Source organism: Anguilla anguilla, chromosome 9 (assembly GCF_013347855.1).
Source record: "Anguilla anguilla isolate fAngAng1 chromosome 9, fAngAng1.pri, whole genome shotgun sequence".
NCBI classification, from domain to species: domain Eukaryota; kingdom Metazoa; phylum Chordata; class Actinopteri; order Anguilliformes; family Anguillidae; genus Anguilla; species Anguilla anguilla.
This window is the reverse complement of record NC_049209.1, coordinates 600001-621039: the sequence shown is the minus strand read 5'-3', so window position 1 is coordinate 621039 and position 21039 is coordinate 600001. Positions and strand designations below refer to the sequence as shown.

General features: G+C 45.9%; 1 protein-coding gene across 6 annotated transcripts; it reads right to left on the bottom strand.

Annotated features, from left to right (window-relative positions):
- Positions 1-678: 678 nt before the first annotated feature.
- On the bottom strand, positions 679-19367 carry mpp1 (membrane protein, palmitoylated 1). 6 transcript variants are annotated; one of them, XM_035433552.1, is made up of 13 exons: positions 18854-19367; positions 10709-10837; positions 9321-9399; positions 9041-9126; positions 8457-8525; positions 6719-6915; positions 6194-6300; positions 5069-5149; positions 4889-4969; positions 2735-2937; positions 2030-2104; positions 1777-1944; positions 679-1738 (listed from the first exon to the last, which is right to left on the bottom strand). In XM_035433552.1, the coding sequence occupies exons 1-13, from the start codon at positions 18974-18976 to the stop codon at positions 1730-1732; spliced, it is 1407 nt and encodes a 468-aa protein (XP_035289443.1). In that variant the 5' UTR covers positions 18977-19367; the 3' UTR covers positions 679-1729. The 6 variants fall into 6 exon arrangements, with proteins under 6 accessions (XP_035289443.1, XP_035289444.1, XP_035289445.1 ...); XM_035433553.1 differs by having other exon boundaries at positions 679-1700; XM_035433554.1 differs by having other exon boundaries at positions 679-1662.
- Positions 19368-21039: the final 1672 nt, after the last annotated feature.

Below are 21039 nucleotides of genomic sequence, written 5' to 3'. Positions count from 1 at the left end.
AGAGCCAAAGTATCAGTTCTACTTGCGTACATACAGTAAGGCTATAAAACCAGGGAGTGTCGCTTAATTTCCTGAAGGTGACTAGCAGGTGATTCCCTCAGGAGATCCAGTCCTCAGGAGGTGGATCTTTTGCGGAAGTTTGCCAGCCCTATAAGCTCAGCGGTCGATAAGTCAACAGTTCGTGGAAAATGGTCAAAGACAACGCAAACGGTAAAGAGCCCGATGTGGCTGAATTTTGGAAGACATTACCTGAAACCAAAACCAGCATTAGTGCATGCATACACACACACGGGGGGAGTGGTTTATAAAGCTTTTTGAGGAAAAATAATTTAGCAAATCATCTTTTCATGGTACATGCATGAGTGGACCATACCCAGCGCACTGGTGGTAAAGTGGGCTGTTCGGGATTTGGCAGTTCAAGCACTAGCCACTGAAGAAGTTTTTGTTAATTTGTCTGCTTCAAAGCCATAAATCCTGATTCATTTGAAATGGAGAGCAGTGCTGAGTTTTTGGAGTATGCAGCTGTGTTCAATGTTCAACCTCTGGGACAAGCAAGTCCACCTGCATTTTTCAGATAACGAGGACTGGTGTTCGTAGAGGAGCTCTGTTGAGCTGGCCAGTTTCCCTTGAGGGGTTTTGAGAAGAAAGCGTACTTGATTGACACATGAATGACACAAGTTCAGGTTAAGGGAGCTTTTTAATAAAGTCTAAAAGTGCCTTGCATTCAGACATGAGGTATGTTTTGTTACTGTTTGAGTTGATTTTAGATCGATGAAAACCAGATCATTAAAACAATGCGTGGTTAGTTGACATACATTGTCCCCTGTATTCTCAGATCATTTGATCAAATTCTTATTTACAGTGGATGTTATGGCGGTTTCCTTCACGGAGGCAAAGGAACGTGATGAATCCCTGTCGTACGATTATTAATTTCACAGTAGTGGTCCTCTTTGCATTGCTCAGATAGAAACAATCATGCCTTTACTTAGTGGGAAACAGATCTGTATAATAATGTGGATGAAATTAATCAACATTTAAAGCTCTCAGCTCAACAGCCAGCAAACGCACAACGTTCTCTCAATGTTGCCGCCATGCAGAGGCAATGTTGTACAGCATTCACAAAATACTCCAGCAACATTGCGAGAACATTTTGTCTTAGCTGGACTAGTGTTTACTAGCGTGCTGTTGAGTTCACACATGGAGTATGCATATCTGAAATGGAATAATGGCCTGGGTATTGCTTCTGGGTGATCCCAGGGGTTTAAGGTGCCAAACTCCTCAGTGACGTTTACATGTTAACATGAAGGGCTGCCGCCCAGGAGATCAGTCTGCACATTCGTGGTTCTCGTGGGGGGGCGGGAGAGAGATATTGCACCAGCCGGGACGGTCAGTAGACCCAGGACACGGGGGCTTTGAGTGGGACGGTCAGTAGACCCAGTACACGGGGGCTTTGCGTGGGGCGGTCAGTAGACCCAGGACACGGGGGCTTTGAGTGGGGCGGTCAGTAGACCCAGGACACGGGGGCTTTGAGTGGGGCGGTCAGTAGACCCAGGACACGGGGGCTTTGAGTGGGGCGGTCAGTAGACCCAGGACACGGGGGCTTTGAGTGGGGCGGTCAGTAGACCCAGCACACGGGGGCTTTGAGTGGGGCGGTCAGTAGACCCAGGACACGGGGGCTTTGAGTGGGGCGGTCAGTAGACCCAGGACACGGGGGTTTTGAGTGGGGCGGTCAGTAGACCCAGGACACGGGGGCTTTGAGTGGGGCGGTCAGTAGACCCAGGACACGGGGACCCACTGCGGGGTGGAGGTCACGCGCTCGATGGCTTCTTCCAGACCCTTCACCGTCTCGTCCACGTCGTTGTTCACCAGGATCAAGTCGAAGTGGTGCCCGTAAGTGGCGAGAATGGCGTCTGACTCCCTCTGGATGGAGAGCAGGGACTCGGACTGCGGAAGAGGGGAAAATCGTGAGGTGCAAACCGATCGACATTCAGCAGACTGTGGATAAAGACGTTCGCTCAGTTAGGCTCACCTGAGTTGCCGTGTCAGTGGGGGCGATGAACACCACAAGGGGCGCAAACTCTGCCGTCCGGATGATCTTCAGAGTCTGGAAAACAGAAACGCCTCAGCTCAGCTAGCTGCTGAATGACAGCTACGAACGCTTTACTTTTAAGATTAAACGGACGAATTAGCAGGATAATACTAAATCTTATTTTATTCGTGGAAAGATTTGTAAAACCGCAAGTGTTCAGTAACACGAACGTGGCTCATTCTGAACTGTGAAGGAAGGATGGAAGAGGAGGTATGGCAGTGTTTCCCCACAGATCAAGCTTAGTGGTTATAATCATGGTGGAACTAATCCATCATACCAGACGTGCTTTCACTTTTACAGCCTTCTATATGGCTTTAATCTTCGCGTGTTAGTTGTTCTGGTTATCGTAGCATTGTGAGTTACATTCAAAATGACATTTTGTCTGATGTTTGCTTATTGCGTATGAATAGTTGTTTCCCTGAACAGTAGATTGTGTGGTGTGGGGACGGTGTAACCTCCTGCGTCTGCAGTCTGGCTGCTGGTTGGGGCCTACCTGCGGCTCCAGGGCCTAACTGCGGCCCCAGGGCCTAACTGCGGCTCCAGGGCCTACCTGCGGCCCCAGGGCCTACTTGTGGCTCCAGGGTCTAACTGCGGCCCCAGGGCCTACTTGTGGCTCCAGGGTCTACCTGTGGCTGCAGGGCCTACCTGTGGCTCCACGTCCAGCAGGGCCATCTTCCCCTGCTCGTGGATCTTCCAGATGGTTTCTAGTTTGGTGCCGAACATGTTGCCCCCGAAGCTGCCGTACTCCAGCAGCTGGTTTTCCGTGATGCACTTGGTCATGACCTCGTTGGAGATGAAGAAGTAGTCCTTTCCATCCTCCTCCTCCTTCTTCTGAGGCCTCGTCGTGTCTGCCGGCGCAGAAACTTGTTACCATTAGACTCTCGTTACCGTTAGACTGGTGTTATCGTTAGACTAGTGTTACTGTTAGACTCCCGTTACCGTTAGACTCTCGTTACCGTTAGACTCTCGTTACCGTTAGACTCGTGTTACCGTTAGACTCTCGTTACCGTTAGACTGGTGTTACTGTTAGACTGGTGTTACCGTTAGACTGGTGTTACTGTTAGACTGGTGTTACTGTTAGACTCTTGTTACCGTTAGACTGGTGTTACCGTTAGACTCTTGTTACCGTTAGACTGGTGTTACTGTTAGACTGGTGTTATCGTTAGACTCTCGTTACCGTTAGACTCTCGTTATCATTAGACTCTCGTTACCGTTAGACTAGTGTTACTGTTAGACTCTCGTTACCATTAGACTGGTGTTACCGTTAGACTGGTGTTACCGTTAGACTGGTGTTACTGTTAGACTAGTGTTACCGTTAGACTCTCGTTACCATTAGACTCTCGTTACCGTTAGACTGGTGTTACCGTTAGACTCTCGTTACCGTTAGACTAGTGTTACCGTTAGACTCTCGTTACCATTAGACTCTCGTTACCGTTAGACTGGTGTTACTGTTAGACTCTCGTTACCGTTAGACTGGTGTTACTGTTAGACTGGTGTTACCGTTAGACTGGTGTTACCGTTAGACTGGTGTTACCGTTAGACTCTCGTTACCATTAGACTAGTGTTACCGTTAGACTGGTGTTACCGTTAGACTGGTGTTACCGTTAGACTGTCGTTACCATTAGACTAGTGTTACCGTTAGACTGGTGTTACCGTTAGACTAGTGTTACCGTTAGACTCTCGTTACCGTTAGACTCTCGTTACCATTAGACTCTCGTTACCGTTAGACTAGTGTTACTGTTAGACTCGTGTTACTGTTAGACTCTCGTTACCGTTAGACTAGTGTTACCGTTAGACTCTCGTTACCGTTAGACTAGTGTTACTGTTAGACTCGTGTTACTGTTAGACTGGTGTTACCGTTAGACTGGTGTTACTGTTAGACTAGTGTTACCGTTAGACTCTCGTTACCGTTAGACTAGTGTTACTGTTAGACTCGTGTTACTGTTAGACTGGTGTTACCGTTAGACTAGTGTTACTGTTAGACTGGTGTTACTGTTAGACTAGTGTTACCGTTAGACTAGTGTTACTGTTAGACTAGTGTTACCGTAAGACTGGTGTTACTGTTAGACTCTCGTTACCGTTAGACTAGTGTTACTGTTAGACTGGTGTTACTGTTAGACTCTCGTTACCGTTAGACTAGTGTTACTGTTAGACTGGTGTTACTGTTAGACTGGTGTTACCGTTAGACTAGTGTTACTGTTAGACTCGTGTTACTGTAAGACTGGTGTTACTGTTAGACTCGTGTTACCGTTAGACTGGTGTTACTGTTAGACTAGTGTTACCGTTAGACTAGTGTTACCGTTAGACTAGTGTTACTGTTAGACTGGTGTTACTGTTAGACTGGTGTTACTGTTAGACTGGTGTTACTGTTAGACTCGTGTTACTGTTAGACTAGTGTTACCGTTAGACTAGTGTTACTGTTAGATTAGTGTTACTGTTAGACTCTCGTTACCGTTAGACTGGTGTTACTGTTAGATTAGTGTTACTGTTAGACTCTCGTTACCGTTAGACTAGTGTTACTGTTAGACTGGTGTTACTGTTAGACTGGTGTTACTGTTAGACTCGTGTTACCGTTAGACTAGTGTTACTGTTAGACTCGTGTTACCGTTAGACTGGTGTTACTGTTAGACTGGTGTTACTGTTAGACTGGTGATACTGTAAGACTGGTGTTACTGTTAGACTGGTGTTACTGTTAGACTAGTGTTACTGTTAAACTGGTGATACTGTTAGACTGGTGTTACTGTCGGCCAGATGCCCGCTGCGCCTGAACTGAACAGCGCTGTGAAAAGCTTCACTCACGTGGCGTGGGATAGGCAAACTTCTCGGTGTATTTGGTCAGCAGGGTGCTTTTGATGTGGCTCCTTCCGACCCCCGGGGCACCTGGACACACAGGAAGTGAAGCGGTGTGAAGCGGGGGTCACGCGCGTGCACCGCATGCTAGCGTGTCGCCCTCGGGGGCGGGTATTGCCCTGAACTCACCAATCAGAACCAGAGTTTTTCTGTTGAAGGCGGGAAGCTGCACCACTTCTTCATAGGAAATCACATCCAACTGGTCAAAAACTGGGGGGACATTTTACACAAGTTGAGCTGAAGGGAAGTACCACAGAGTACATATCTAAAACAGCACTGATTTAGACAAAACTATTTATTTATATAAAACAGTACTGATTTAGACAAAACTATGTATTTATATAAAACAGCACTGATTTAGACAAAACTACTTATTTATATAAAACAGCACTGATTTAGACAAAACTACTTATTTATATAAAACAGTACTGATTTAGACAAAACTATTTATTTATATAAAACAGTACTGATTTAGATAAAACAACTGATTTATATAAAACAGCACTGATTTAGACAAAACTATTTATTTATATAAAACAGTACTGATTTAGACAAAACTATTTATTTATATAAAACAGCACTGATTTAGACAAAACTATTTATTTATATAAAACAGCACTGATTTAGACAAAACTATTTATTTATATAAAACAGTACTGATTTAGATAAACAGCACTGATTTAGTTAAAACTACGTATTTATATAGAACAGTACCGATTTAGTTAAAACTACGTATTTATATAAAACAGTGCTGATGTATATAACACAACTGATTTAGATAAATATACTGATTTATATAAAATGGTACTGATTTAGATGTTCATCTGCCATCTTTAGTTAATAGATATTAATAGATTAATATTGCCAAATTGCCTTTCAGCAATAGATTATATATGGATATGCTAGTTTAGTAATGTATATCAAAACCATTACCATTATTCAAATAATTCAATTCTAAACTACCTATAGATAATTATGTATATAATATATACAATATTATATATAATACAGTCAATGCACATCATATAATATATAATAGAATAGTTTTATCAACAAAAGTTTTAGTGTGGTGCTGTTATAAAATGAATGGTTTACTTTTTCTTTCTTTCTTCTTTTACTGATTTAAAAGGGACAAGTACAGATAGCACTGCTGCATGTGCTGTGCGGCTTTTATTGCCAAAGCTAATTTGCAGCACTCCTTAAAAATAAGAGCTCCCCCTTGGTTCAGGCCTGACCCCCCTCTCTCGCACTCACTGGAGCTGTGCTTGGCCAGGTACTTGTCTTTGCATTTCTTCTTCTTTCCAAAAGGGCTGCAGGACTGGCTGCCTGTGGAGGAGGACCTGGGTTTGCTGGCCACACGCCTGAGAGAAGAGAGGGAGGGGTGGAGAGAGAGAGAGAGGGAGAGAAAGGGAGAGAGGGAGGGTGGGGGAGGAAGGGAGAGGATGAGAGAGAGGGAGAGCAAGAGGGAGGGAGAGAGGGCCTGAGTGAAAAAGACCACCACAACTGCATGAGATGCATGAGAATGCTTCAGCCACAGGAAGTGAACTCAGGTTACTGGATTCCTGACTTCCTCTCAAGATACAGGGTCTCCTGCCCATAACCAAAGGCCTTGGCCGATGTTCAGACACAATGTGCAGCTTGTGCTGTTCAGGACTTGCTGTAAATAAAATTTAGTTTGATATCATTTTCAAATGAGAAATTAATTTGGGCAGAAGAAATCTCCTAAGTTGGCGCAGCCCGTCTGGCTTTTCCTCAGCAGGCGTCTGTGTTGGAACGTACCATTCCTGTAACTCGGGGGAGGGAATGAGGCCGGCGTAGTCGGCAGCGGAGCTGTCCACCCTTCCCTGCCACCAGTTCGGGTCCTGCTTGTTGATGATCTGAATGATGTCGCCCGTTTTGAACTTAAGCCCCGCCTCCTTGCACGGAATGAGGTCATCCTTGGTGGGCTCGTAGTCAAACTGAGCCCTCATGTACATCTGCAGATAAAACACAGAGCAGCTGAACAGACACAGGCTCTGCAGAGAAGCCCGACCCCCTGCCAAGCGTGGGGTGAAATGGACGCGTGTGAGAGCGCTGTGGATTCTGACGGGCCGGATGTCTCGCTACGCCAAAGTCTGCATTCCCGCCGTTTATCCGGCTCCTCTCAGCCAACGCAGCCAGCGGCTCGTGTGCGGCCTGGACGGCTGCTTGGAGTGGACGGAGCGGCCTGTACGGCTGCTTTGAGTGGAAGGAGCGGCCTGTACTGCTGCTTTGAGTGGAAGGAGCGGCCTGTACGGCTGCTTTGAGTGGAAGGAGCGGCCTGTACTGCTGCTTTGAGTGGAAGGAGCGGCCTGTACGGCTGCTTTGAGTGGAAGGAGCGGCCTGTACGGCTGCTTTGAGTGGAAGGAGCGGCCTGTACGGCTGCTTTGAGTGGAAGGAGCGGCCTGTACGGCTGCTTTGAGTGGAAGGAGCGGTCTGTACGGCTGCTTTGAGTGGAAGGAGCGGTCTGTCAGGCTGCTTTGAGTGGAAGGAGCCTAATTTAACCTCTAATAGTTAGTCTACTCTAGTGAGAACTAAATAGTCTACTCACTAATCCATGACTATTAACATTTATCATTTTAAACAGCATATGACTAAATGGCAAGACAGGAAGAAACATCCAGATAAGATTGTGAGTATGTAATGTCACATTTTTAACAGTAGTTAAGAATAAAAAAAATGAGGTGAACAGGCCATTCAGCCCATCTTGGTCGGCCGTTTGGATTCCTGTTCAGCAGAACATGGGCAAACCTCTCCCCCGGAGTCACAGCGATTCACCTGCTTTACGTTTAAAAAGGCTTTCGCTGCTTCCACAGGACAGATTTGCACAAAAGGGGAAAAACTGTTCAAACAGAAACTTAATTACTAGTTATTCTCACAATGACAGTATGAAAAAGATCTGAGACTTAAAGACTGCCATCACTTGCCACACTGTTCAAATGTGTTCACATTATCCTGCAATTACAGATGGACTTCATAGACTCAAAATGTGCACAAAAATATCCCCATAAAAATATCCTCATATATTTGAGGAATATTTACTTCAAATGTATTTGGTTTTACTTAACATTTAAAATATTTGAACAATAACACTAACGAAGCAAATTAGATTTGGATCAGAATGTGCCATGTTATCAGCACACACTAAGTAGCCATGTGGTGATGTAATGGGGAAAGATTAATTTACAGAACCATGACCAGGCTCGTTATAGCACAGTATGACCAGCAGATGGCAGGATGAAACACATTCTCCATGTGTTTCCAGTTAGATTAGCAAAGCTAAAAGCTAATGGGCTATGGAAACTACTACTGGCATCTACTGATTGAATATTCACCTGGGTCTTTCATTGGCTTAGAGCAGGATGGGCCTGACGGGAACAGATTTGCTTTAATTAAGGGTTGCAGCAGTTCTTCGTTATGCAGAAATTCACCTCACACACATCCTGGTAAAGCCAGTGTCATGTAGGCAGCTGAGGAGTCGACAGTTAGATGTGATTACCTCACAGACGAGAGAGCGGATTTGCTGTTTGGGGATGATCTTCATGGTCACAACCCCGTCTGTGTCTTTCTGCAACAGATTAGAGAAAACCAACAATGTAGCACACTGCATTACTAAACCCAGAGTACATCAGCTTTAACGTATTCCATCTTTGGATATCCTCGCCTGAACCCCAGTGCGGATAGTACCAACACTAAAGAAAATTAAACTCAGTATGATAAGGACCAAAATATAGATTTATCCCATATGATCTAGCTTCTTGTGTAATATTTTAAAATATGTTTTCCTGCAGGGGACAGACTGTGTAGGGGACAGGCTCTGTAGGGGACAGACTGTAGGGGACAGGCTCTGTAGGGGACAGACTGTAGGGGACAGACTCTCTAGGGGACAAACTGTAGAAGACAGACTCTGTAAAGGACAGGCTCTGTAGGGGACAGAAACTGTAGGGGACAGACTGTAGAAGACAGGCTCTGTAGGGGACAGACTCTGTAAAGGACAGGCTCTGTAGGGGACAGAATCTGCAGGGACAGACTCTGCAGAATAAGTTCTATGCTGCTCTTTCTAAGCGAAGAGCCCAGACTTGCCAGGATCTTCTGCAGCTGGTCCACGGTGTGGTTGGCCACACTCTTCCCGTTGATCTCCGCGATCTCGTCCCCTTCGTGCAGCGACCCTGGGGATCCAGAGGAGACGCATCACAGACTCGGCCACATGACCATGCCCAAACAGGAAACACACAAACTGGGATTTTTAATGACTGAACACAGCATCTCTCCTCCTGAGGATGATACTAACAGCTAACTGATCAGGGTGTGTTCAGTACACGAGGATGAGACCCCTGCTGGCTGAACGCAGTGTGTTCAGTACCTTGTCGGTGTACCATGCCTCCGTGCAGGATTCTGGCCACTGTGCACCTCTGCTTCTCGTTTAATTTAAGCGTCACCCCCTGCAGAAAGGGAACAAGATGGAGGCTGTACAGCACTGTGGAAAAATTACAGCGTGTGGCAGCTGGTATCCCAACAACAGAAACCGTGTTTCCAAAACATGATCGTCCTACATCTTATTTTTATCAAAAATGTTTATGATACTTGTGCCAATGTGGGTTTATTACTGAACTGCAAAACAAACTGCAACCCAAACTATCCCAGTACAAATGCAATACAAGCGGTTAAAAAGTCATATAAAAGTGTGTCTGTTGACCCAAGCGCAACAGTAGCCAAATGTAAAGGAGAAACTGAGTTTCAAAGAGAACTGTAGATCTTTTATAACAGATTCAGTGAGAGAACTGTAGGTTCTGAGTGTTCATTACTGAGATTCAGTGAGAGAACTGCAGGTTATGAGCTTCTGTAACACATTCAGTGAGAGAACTGTAGATCGTTTATAACTGAGATTCAGTGAGAGAACTGTAGATCGTTTATAACTGAGATCCAGTGAGAGAACTGTAGATCGTTTATAACTGAGATCCAGTGAGAGAACTGTAGATCGTTTATAACTGAGATTCAGTGAGAGAACTGTAGATCGTTTATAACTGAGATTCAGTAAGAGAACTGTAGATCGTTTATAACTGAGATTCAGTGAGAGAACTGTAGATCGTTTATAACTGAGATTCAGTGAGAGAACTGTAGATCGTTTATAACTGAGATTCGGTGAGAGAACTGTAGATCGTTTATAACTGAGATTCAGTGAGAGAACTGTAGATCGTTTATAACTGAGATTCAGTGAGAGAACTGTAGATCGTTTATAACTGAGATTCAGTGAGAGAACTGTAGATCGTTTATAACTGAGATTCAGTGAGAGAACTGTAGATCGTTTATAACTGAGATCCAGTGAGAGAACTGTAGATCGTTTATAACTGAGATTCAGTGAGAGAACTGTAGATCGTTTATAACTGAGATTCAGTGAGAGAACTGTAGATCGTTTATAACTGAGATTCAGTGAGAGAACTGTAGATCGTTTATAACTGAGATTCGGTGAGAGAACTGTAGATCGTTTATAACTGAGATTCAGTGAGAGAACTGTAGATCGTTTATAACTGAGATTCAGTGAGAGAACTGTAGATCGTTTATAACTGAGATTCAGTGAGAGAACTGTAGATCGTTTATAACTGAGATTCGGTGAGAGAACTGTAGATCGTTTATAACTGAGATTCAGTGAGAGAACTGTAGATCGTTTATAACTGAGATTCAGTGAGAGAACTGTAGATCGTTTATAACTGAGATTCGGTGAGAGAACTGTAGGTTAGGAGTGTTCATTACCATGGGTTCAGAGGGAGACTTTTCAAAGGCCACTTCGCGTATCTTGGCCAGCTCCTGGCCGTTGCTGATCTTGGTGCTGCCGTTGGTGTACACCTCCTCCCCCTTGGCCTCGTAGGTCTGCATGCTCACCTGTGAAGAGCCACCAAAGTTGACGTGTACAGAACAATCTAGAACAATCTAGAACAAACGACCCGTTCTGTCACCTGCAGGCCCCATCGGTAGAAACACCTGCGCAGGTAATCAGTCACACGCAGGGTCTGTTAAACTGATTAACACTAACCAGCGAGTGAGTGATTATTAACACTCCTGGAGAGACAGTGAGAAGGTACACAGGGTCTGCTAAACTGATTAACACTAACCAGCGAGTGAGTGATTATTAACACTCCTGGAGAGAGTGAGGAGGTACACAGGGTCTGTTAAACTGATTAACACTAACCAGCGAGTGAGTGATTATTAACACTCCTGGAGAGACAGTGAGGAGGTACACAGGGTCTGCTAAACTGATTAACACCAACCAGCGAGCGAGTGATTATTAACACTCCTGGAGAGACAGTGAGAAGGTATATCTGATCTAATCTGAGTCTGAGATAAGTTTAAACCCCTCATATAGCGAATTCAAGTTGGCTAAACTCAGGACACTCGATTGTTTAATTTAACCGAGCCTTCGCCGAGGACAAGTGTAGAGTAAAACACCATGTGACACATTTATTTTCCCCAAGGGAGAATCTCCGCTTGCCGCCTTAAAAACACTGAAAATTACAGACAGCATTTCAGTGCGTACGCAGTGCCTTTAATGCATCGAATAACAGGATTTTTTTGTCTCGATCGTGAGTAAGCACTTTACAGCTGAATATTAAAGCTAATTATGAAGCACCTAACTGGGGAAGATTATGAACAGCTAGAAAAACTCAGTCATGTAAATTTAAGGAATAATATTGTTCCAGATATTACAGACCCTTAAAAACAGAGGGTTTGTGGAATGTCAGCAAACAGTATAAAAATGATTATTTTTACCACTGTGACAGATTTATAACTGTGACAAATTTGTATATTTGTATGTTGTGAGTTGCAGCTCTGTATGGTTTTTATAATAGAAGTTCATTTTCAAAAACTGGTTTCCTTTTTTACCAGAGCCTTGCTTAATTTCACCTCTGACTGTCGTTTCACTGGGAAAGGCCTTCACACGAGTCCAAGCATCTCTGTTTAATTGCACTATTGACATCTGCTCAGAGTTAAAAATTAACTCCCCATTTTTAACACCTCATTAGGCCAAGACAACCCAGGCCAGTGACCCAGAGAGCACAATGTAAGGTTGCTATGGACACAGATAATCATCACGTGTAGGCCCGAGGGCAGTACTTATATTCAAGGAACCATACTGATATGAAAAAACACATCCATCATAAAAATTAATGTGCCTGTTACATTTACAACAGCAGCGCCCATCTCCCGCTGGGTCAGCTGTCTGCTTCCAGAGACCAGATACCAAACACAAGGGCCCAGGGAGAGAAGAACTTTTTGTCACTTTGTGTCTGAAATGACATTTTAATAGTGCACGTATACAGTGCAGTCCATAAGTATTAGGACAGTGATGCAATTTGTATTCTTTTGGCTCTGTGTTCCAGCACATTGCTTTAAATTTAGGGAATTTTCAACCATATCAGGTGAAATGTGCCAGAATTAATGCCCTTCTTATACACAGTCCCCCAACTCTGGGGATTTTCAAGACTAGGCTTGATACAGTGTTAGATACTATGTAGTCTGTAGGTAAGCGGAGCACTGATTTACTTAGGAAAATGGCGAGCATCGTTGTAATTACACAGTTGGCTGCTCAGCTGTGTCCCGAGCACCACCCTGCCCTGCCGCACCCCCACCCCCACCGTTTACATTTGAAGAACTAAACGGTAACGCATCTTTCCCAATATAATGGCACGGTTACTCACAGACATCCACAGACCCTGTTCTGCAGTTTCATTGAAAACTACTTTCTACTGAAGTAACTGTGTATATCTGCGCTGAGACTCAGCTAAAGCATGCTGGTACTCTGAAGCGCAGAGTCAGCAGTGTCCGCCCAGAGGGGGTGGGGGGGGGGGGGGGGGGGGGTGGGGGGGGGGGTACTTCTGCAAGGCCTGGCCCAAGGAACCCTCTGTAGAAACCCATGACAGAATCTGTTATGGGGAGAGATTAAGAGAGAGCCAAGCTGCCACTGAAGTGTTCAAACATAGCTCAAACAGAAACACACCACATTTCAATGGAGTTTAAATTACAACCCCCCCGCCCTCCCCCAAATAGACAGAAAACAAGCAGCAGGCTGAGTGCTGAGAGCCAGCAGCCCTTATGTTCCTCTTTCTGGGTCAAACTGAGCCAGAACAGCTCAGCCGAGGGACCTTCCCACCGGCCTCCTAAATCTGCTCCGCGGAACAATCTGGAGCTTTTGTTTCGGCGTGCCAATGGCCTGGAGTCACGAGCGCAGAGACCACGCCCACGCTCTTAACGCCCCAGCCAGCCCAGCCTGGAGAAGAACTGCTGAACCAAGGGAAACCACTGCAGAAAAATAACCCAGCGCAATGACTCAGCTTCCCCACCTCAGCATTTAACCCAACGCAGCCCCACTGCTACAGCACAGAGAACTACAGCCCCACTGCTACAGCACAGAGAACTACAGCCCCACTGCTACAGCCCAGAGTACTACAGCCCCACTGCTACAGCACAGAGAACTACAGCCCCACTGCTACAGCACAGAGAACTACAGCTCCACTGCTACAGCACAGAGAACTACAGCCCCACTGCTACAGCCCAGAGAACTACAGCTCCACTGCTACAGCACAGAGAACTACAGCCCCACTGCTACAGCCCAGAGAACTACAGCTCCACTGCTACAGCACAGAGAACTACACCCCCACTGCTAACCCAAACCCAAGATCACTTCAAAATGACTGGAGGTGAACGATTACTCGAGTTTGGCGATGAGAAAGTCGGCCTTTAGGTTTTATCTAGTTTATTTGGTAGGGACAACGCAAGTTAACATACTCTTACGAATGTGACACAACACCCCAGCCAAAGAGTGTAAATCCAATCTGGCCAATCGCTGCAAAATAATTCACAGAATGAATCGTAGGACAGTGGTTCAGAGCAGCCAAACAGAGCTGAAATATCACAAGAGTAACTGACCCTGTGAGGAATGGGAAGCTAAACTAGAGCCTTCAGAATGCTGCTGGGTCACAACGAATCACAGGCTCTCCCCTTACAGCACGGTACTGTCCCCCTTAAGCCTCTGAATCGCTTACGGTGCGCTGCGTTAGAAAGCTGGCACAGGCGCACGTTCTGCTAATTCAGAGGCGCAAGGTGGAGAGGAGCAGCTACTTCACGCATAATTGACTCTCGTGCAGCAGTTCCTCCCATGAGGGGGGGCGGGGGTGTCAGCAAGCAGCAGGGAATTGTGGTACATCAGGGCATTATGATTAGAGTAATGCACCAATGAGGTAAGCCGGGAACAACGGGCCAACATTTCATTCATCATAAATCACTGGAAATCTCTGCCCTCTGTTTGCCTGCACAGCTCATTTCAAGCAAAGTCTGCACAGGAAACACATGCACTGTGACACACACACACACACACACACACACGCTGTGACACACAGCCAGCACAGTGGGGACTGGGGCTCTATGCTCTGACTCTGACACACACACGCTGTGACACACACACACACACACACACACACGCTGTGACACACACACACACACACACACACACACACTGTGACACACACACACACACACACACACACACACACACACACACACACACACTGTGACACACACACACACACACACACACACACTGTGACACACACACACACACACACACACACGGACGGTCTGGCACTCTGCACTGCCTCGTGTTCATGTCAGACTTCCTGAGCTGAGCGGCTGTTCTGTCGCCGGGGTGTAAAAAGCACAGAATAAGCAGAGCACAGCTCGTCACAGACAGCACAACACTCAAAGTCTGATCACACTCAGGCCACCTGATGCGAAAGTACACGCTGGTGATTCAGCGAAAACCCCCCCCCCCCCCCCCCTCCCAGGCCGGCCCGCCCGCCCACACGCACCCCACCCTGCCCTGAACGAGACTGTGGACTGAGGATGAGACGAACCCTCACACACCCCCGCAGAGAGCAGTCCGGCAGCGAGAGCTCCTCTCTGCTCCCGGGTAAGACCCTGCGGGTCCGAGCCCAGGCTGTGAGTGTTCTGGGCGTCTGCAGGATAAACAGGGTGTTTACGCTGTAATCTAATGCCAGTATTTACCAGCGCAGGCTACAGGAATAGCAGCAGCGGGGAGTCGCTGGGTCCGTCGCTCGCGGTGCTGACGTCTGCAGAAATCACATCCTCTTACTGAGGAAGCATTACAGCCCAGTGGCCAAACCAACAGGAGCCGGATACGGGCCTCAGTAAGGCCAGAGCTGGCCCCATCCCAGAGACGGCCCGATCTGGCAGAACAGTGCGGCATGGCCGTCTACAGATGTGCCCGCAGGATTACACTGCACACACTCACTACCTGCTTTAATCAGCCGTTCTGTTTTCCAGGAGGACCTTCCATAACAGTCTGAACTCTCATGGTATAGGACTGCTTTGCTCCTAATGAAACGCAGCTCCCAGGATTCCTAGTGAACTGAACGAGTCAGAAGGAGGGAGGAGCCAGCATCACCAGAACGCTCTGAGTAGATTCCTCTGTAAAATGCTGACCCATCCTGCCCGCATACTCTTGGGGTGGGAGGGAACGCCGATCCTGATAGCAAGCTCCAGTCCAGAGGTCAGCTGCTATCTCCAGTCGCCCAAGTCTTCTATGGCCAAATTGCGCGTGTCAGCTGAAGAACAGGCCGCCGTAGCACATTTCTACACCCCCAGATTACAGATATGCCAACTGTGCACATACTGATGCAGCCAAACCACAGTGCACTTCTGCTTGTCACCTTGGAAACTTAACAAGGTGACAGAATTACACCTGTTTGATTTATTGTTATCTGTAAGGAAATTCTTGTGCAAACAATTAAGCAATATTCAGACATATTTAATCATAGTATCAAACTTACCCTATCTGAAGAATACTTTAATGAGAAAAAAAGCATGTACTGTAGTTTATAATTGTTTTAGGAAACAATTGAACAGATGTGAGCTGATGCTTCAACAAATGAAGTGGAAGAGTAGAAGAGTAGAAGAGTGGAAGAGTGGAAGAGTGGAAGAGTGGAAGAGTGAATGAGTGAGAGTAGAAGAGTGGAAGAGTGAATGAGTGAGAGTAGAAGAGTGGAAGAGTGAATGAGTGAGAGTAGAAGAGTGGAAGAGTGGAAGAAATGACAGGCCAGAGATGAGCTAAAAAATAAGGAAACAAGTACCTTCTGACAAAATGCCCGAAAAGCTAAAAAAAAAAAGGATTCATTTATTGTTTTAAGATGAATACTGAATATCTATCACTGTGAATAATTGTAATGTTTTGGCCTCAAATGTCTGTGGTCCCTGTCAAGCCAGACTTGAGACTTGACATCAAGGCCCAGCTAAAACTGCGCTGTTAATGGTAGGCCTATAACTGATAAACATGTACTCAGAGAGCTCAGGGTTGCAGTGTGAATGCCTTCTGCTGCCAAAACCATGTATACGTTTCCAAGTCACAAGAAACACACTTTCATTTCCCAAAACAGCACCTCCCATTAGAGAGGGAGGCACTTCGTCTTTTCTGAATTTCAAGAGTAGCGGCGCCGCACACGGCACCGGGAGAAACGGCATGGAAACCGTTCACTGCCGAGGACGTTTATTTAAAGGATTCAGCCTCTATTCTCTCATCGGTGGGACTTCCTCTTCCTGTGTGGCATCAGGAATTCTGGCAGACTTGAGCAGATCTGTCAGTGAGCCAGAACGGTGTACTGAGCACACAGTACTCTGATAAAGGGAACACACGGTCCCAGGGAAAAGCAGGAACGTGCGGTTTTAACAGACATCTGTGATGCGTTTTCACATCAGAAGGCCGGACATTTATAGTTGTTTTCCACTCGGCTAGCTTTTGACTCCGGATTGCTTTCTACTCTGTTTTTCTGACTCACGATTCTAAATGCAATAGAACTGCAGGCTAGAAGTGTATTTATTATTGGCCATTAGATGTGATTCCAGAATAAAAAGGGGCTGTGTTGTGTATGATATTGAAGAACATAGTTAAGAACAAAGACCCCCTCTGTCTGCTGACATGTAACCCGAGCCAAGCTGCAGAACAGGATTTCGCAATCTCTGTACCGAAGTCGCAAGGCACATGCTAACCGTATTGATCTGTGCAAAACACTCCGACTGCAGGCAGTAATTTAGGCTACAGACCCCACAGCCCCCTAGGCAGGTGAAGGTTAATAGTCCTCCAGAGAGGGCGCAGTACTGCAGCTCTATGTCAGGCACACAAAGCCATAGTCCCTGCATCTGTGCCACCACTCCAGTCCTCACAATGTCCAGTCCTCACACTGTCCAGTCCTCACTATGTCCAGTCCTCAGGATGTCTGATGCCATCTCATCAAAGAAATGACATCTTTCCGCCTTCTCTCTAGCTGGCGCTTGGCATTCCAGCATATAAAAATTATAGGCAGCATTAGTGCATAAGAGCTGTTTTTAGGGTGTTTTTTCAGGAGCTTGCTAAGCTTAACGTAAAGAGGGAAAGGGGAGAAGTGTTTCATTGTCTGATATTTGCTTATATGACACACACTCACACAGTCTCAATCACACACACTCAAACACACGCACGTACACACACTCACAAACACAATCACACACACACATAAGTTTCCCTGGAAACATTCCGTTTTCTTCCGTTCTTTCTTTCTGCTGAAGCAGCAGAGTTGTCAGACTAAACCCTGCTCCTTATTTAGCTCACAGTGCTGGCTGTTCAGCGGGTAAATCTGAAGGAGTCAACAACAAACACTAACGGTGTTCCCACACCCTACTTAGCCCTCAGCCCCAGGAGGCTCATTTTCAAAGCAACCGCAACCTGAAATTCCACTTAACGGAAAACAAAGGCTTATCCATCACCCGGCTGTTCACAGCCCCTGGGGCCTCGCGTTCTGCTGAGGGAGGAATACGAAAACCTCACACCAAAACACCGTCTAAACACTGCAGCGTCACCCAGACGGATGACGACAACAAAGTTTATTTAATGAAACCGCATTCTCAGTGCTTAATGTACTACTGACTATGGTCGGCATTTCCTAAAGGACAAGCATTGCTGTCAACCCTCTCCGCCCGTTTGAGTGAGAGCCGAGAGCCTGGTGGGGGACGGGGGCCACATCGGTCATTACAGTATACGATAACGCGCACTACATTACTATCACAGGGTATTAGGAACTACAGCGCACTGACAGAGATAATTCCGTCGGCTGCATGCGATGGGAAAGGTTAAGAAGACGGAGCGCTGTCCACCCTGCTAACGCTAAACGACCTCACGGTGTTACTGGAATGTTTTGCCAATGTTGCGTGGCAGTGGCAGTACTCTGGTTTCACGCCAGTTAATTTCCACTTGACTTGCCAGCAGTACTTTGTAAACAAGTCACAGGTGGAGTTATCCTTCACAAATTAATGAACCATCAGACTAACTTAAAAAAAATAAAAAAATACATAAATAATCGTAGACCAGGAAAAACAGACTTCCTCCTTTCCATAAAAAATGTCTATCAAAATTACGACCCATATTGCTCTGTAATCTTGGATTTAACAAAATAAAGATTATTGTATTTTATTATTCATATTATTTATTAAAATATTATTATTATCTTTTTTTACAAGAACCTAAATGAACGCAAGTGTCAAAAACAGTGCACGCCAGATCATAGCCAAAGTTTTCTATAGAAACATTCTTTATCGGCTAAACCGGGTAGTTCCAGTACAGACCAGCGCATCTCGACCTTGCCAAAAGGAGTCGACGCACAGTACTGGATCCCTTTACGCATCATTGCTTGAGTATACCAGCAAGCTAGTACTCAATCATTCAATTATTCTACAAGTGGAAGTGGTGATAATCCAGATAGGCAAGAGTATAATTTATTTGAGGCAATTAACCACTGGTCGAGAAAACGCACAGAGAGGAAGTGGCTTAAAGCACACTTCAGCTCCAAAACATCTTACCTTCTCCGACTTCGGTTTGTTTTGCAGCAGTTGTTCCAGGTACAGGTCGGAGAGCGCCGTTCGGACGCTGTTGACCCGTTCGAACACCACCGCCGGTTCGTTTTTATTTGATTTTAATGTCATCCTAACTGCTACAGCAAAACAGGGGTGCCCTTGCTCAAGCTCCGTAGGAGGCTGGCCAGGCGTCGCGGCGATGGAAAAGGGCCGATAAGGAGCCGCGGGCGTCTGATAAAGGCCGGCCTCGGGTAAAAGTCCTAAGTTCGGATCAGATCAGAGGTTGCGCTGCTGGCACACAACTGACAAAGCAAATAGACATTTATATGATGGAGGCGGTCGGGTTACCGCAGCTTCCTTAGAACAGTTACGTGCTGCTGACAAAGCTGGGGGAAGCTACCAAGGCTCCGGAAAGCGGGGGGCACAGCGCTACTGCGACGGGAGTGGACACGGTCCAGTGGGCTGGGAGCAGCTACTTCTGTTTCTGTCTATCCCGGGTTGTGTTTTACGTGAAGCACTGGAAACGCCGCACACCAGTAAAGCTCATTCATGTCCGGAAACAGCTCTCCCCCCGCCCCCTACTGCGATGGTGTTTCCCGACAATATATCAGTAGCTGCTTATTTTTTGAACATGATGCAGCTGTGCTATTGCGCAATTATAGGACCAAGCTCGAGGACTGTCGCAAAAGATGAAGAGTGCCACGCAAGCCCAGCACTGTAAAGACCGCGAGCCTGTTTATCAGGACCTCTAGCGCTATACTCATGCCCCTTGTGTTTCCACAATCCTTATTCAACATCTCAGACCGTATTATGACGGACACATTTCTAAACACATCCCATGAAAATAATCTTTATATTTTGTGTCAATTCATGTTTGGACGGATTGTATATAGAATTGACAGGGACTTGAATGTAATACGAGTGCACTAATCCAAACAGCTATAATATTGTAAAACTGAACAGTTATGAAGTATACCGCGTAAGATGTTTGGCTAGGCAGCTAGCGCGAAGTGTACTCATACAATGGAATTTGCTGCCACATGTTGGTTAAACAAAGTACTGCCCTCAACGGCGAATCACCTGAAATGCCTTCTGTCCGTACCCCTACCCCGCGTGTCGTGACTGACACGGTCACGTGGTCTATCTTAGCCTTGCTTCTTGAGGGCGAAAACCAGTATATGTTGAAGGCTTACAGTCAGATGTGCTGCTCAATTTTGACGGACGAAACAATATTTCCACGCTAGGTCGCTTGATATTGGAAAGCTGGGCAATCCCTAGCGGGGTCATTAGATCTCCCTCTCCAACTATAACGAAATTAAAGCGTCATGAACTGCAGAATTGCCATGAAACGCAAAAGGGAAAAAAATAACTTCTCTGTTTTAAACAGAACCATTGTCTTTGTGAAACAGTATTATGATATATTTAATAATTATAAGTTGAGTATTATTTGATTATTTAATTATTTCACAATTTGTTTACTAAGTTTTATATTGTTATATTTATTGTTTCGTTCATTCCTATGATTATTTATGTCATGTAGGCTTTTTCTCTAATTTTGGCAGAAATGTGATTCCATACTTGGTATTTATTTTGGTAATTATTTAAAAACGAAGGTCCTCCATGATTGGCTTGCCCCTTTTAAGTCACAGCTATAAAGTAGGCAGTATACGTCGTAAGAAGTAGAACTTTTTGAGCAAAATGAAGCAATGAGAACAACTGAAGAACAAAAAGACGCAGTGTTGTGTGTTCGCATGGTGCAGTATGCAACGGCCTTAAGCCTTCACCTGTGGAGGTAAATCATGTGCCTGCCCTGGAGATCCCGACTGTTCCCCAGCTTTTCTTACACTGGAGATCCCGACTGTTCCCCAGCTGTTCCTACACTGGAGATCCTGGCTGTTCATCAGCTTTCCCTGCAGTGGAGATCCTGACTGTTCCCCAGCTGTTCCTACACTAGGGATCCTGACTGTTCCCCAGCTGTTCCTACACTGGAGATCCTGGCTGTTCATCAGCTTTTCCTACACTGGAGATCCCGACTGTTCCCCAGCTGTTCCTACACTGGAGATCCTGGCTGTTCATCAGCTGTTCCTACACTGGAGATCCTGGCTGTTCATCAGCTTTCCCTGCAGTGGAGATCCTGACTGTTCCCCAGCTGTTCCTACACTAGGGATCCTGACTGTTCCCCAGCTGTTCCT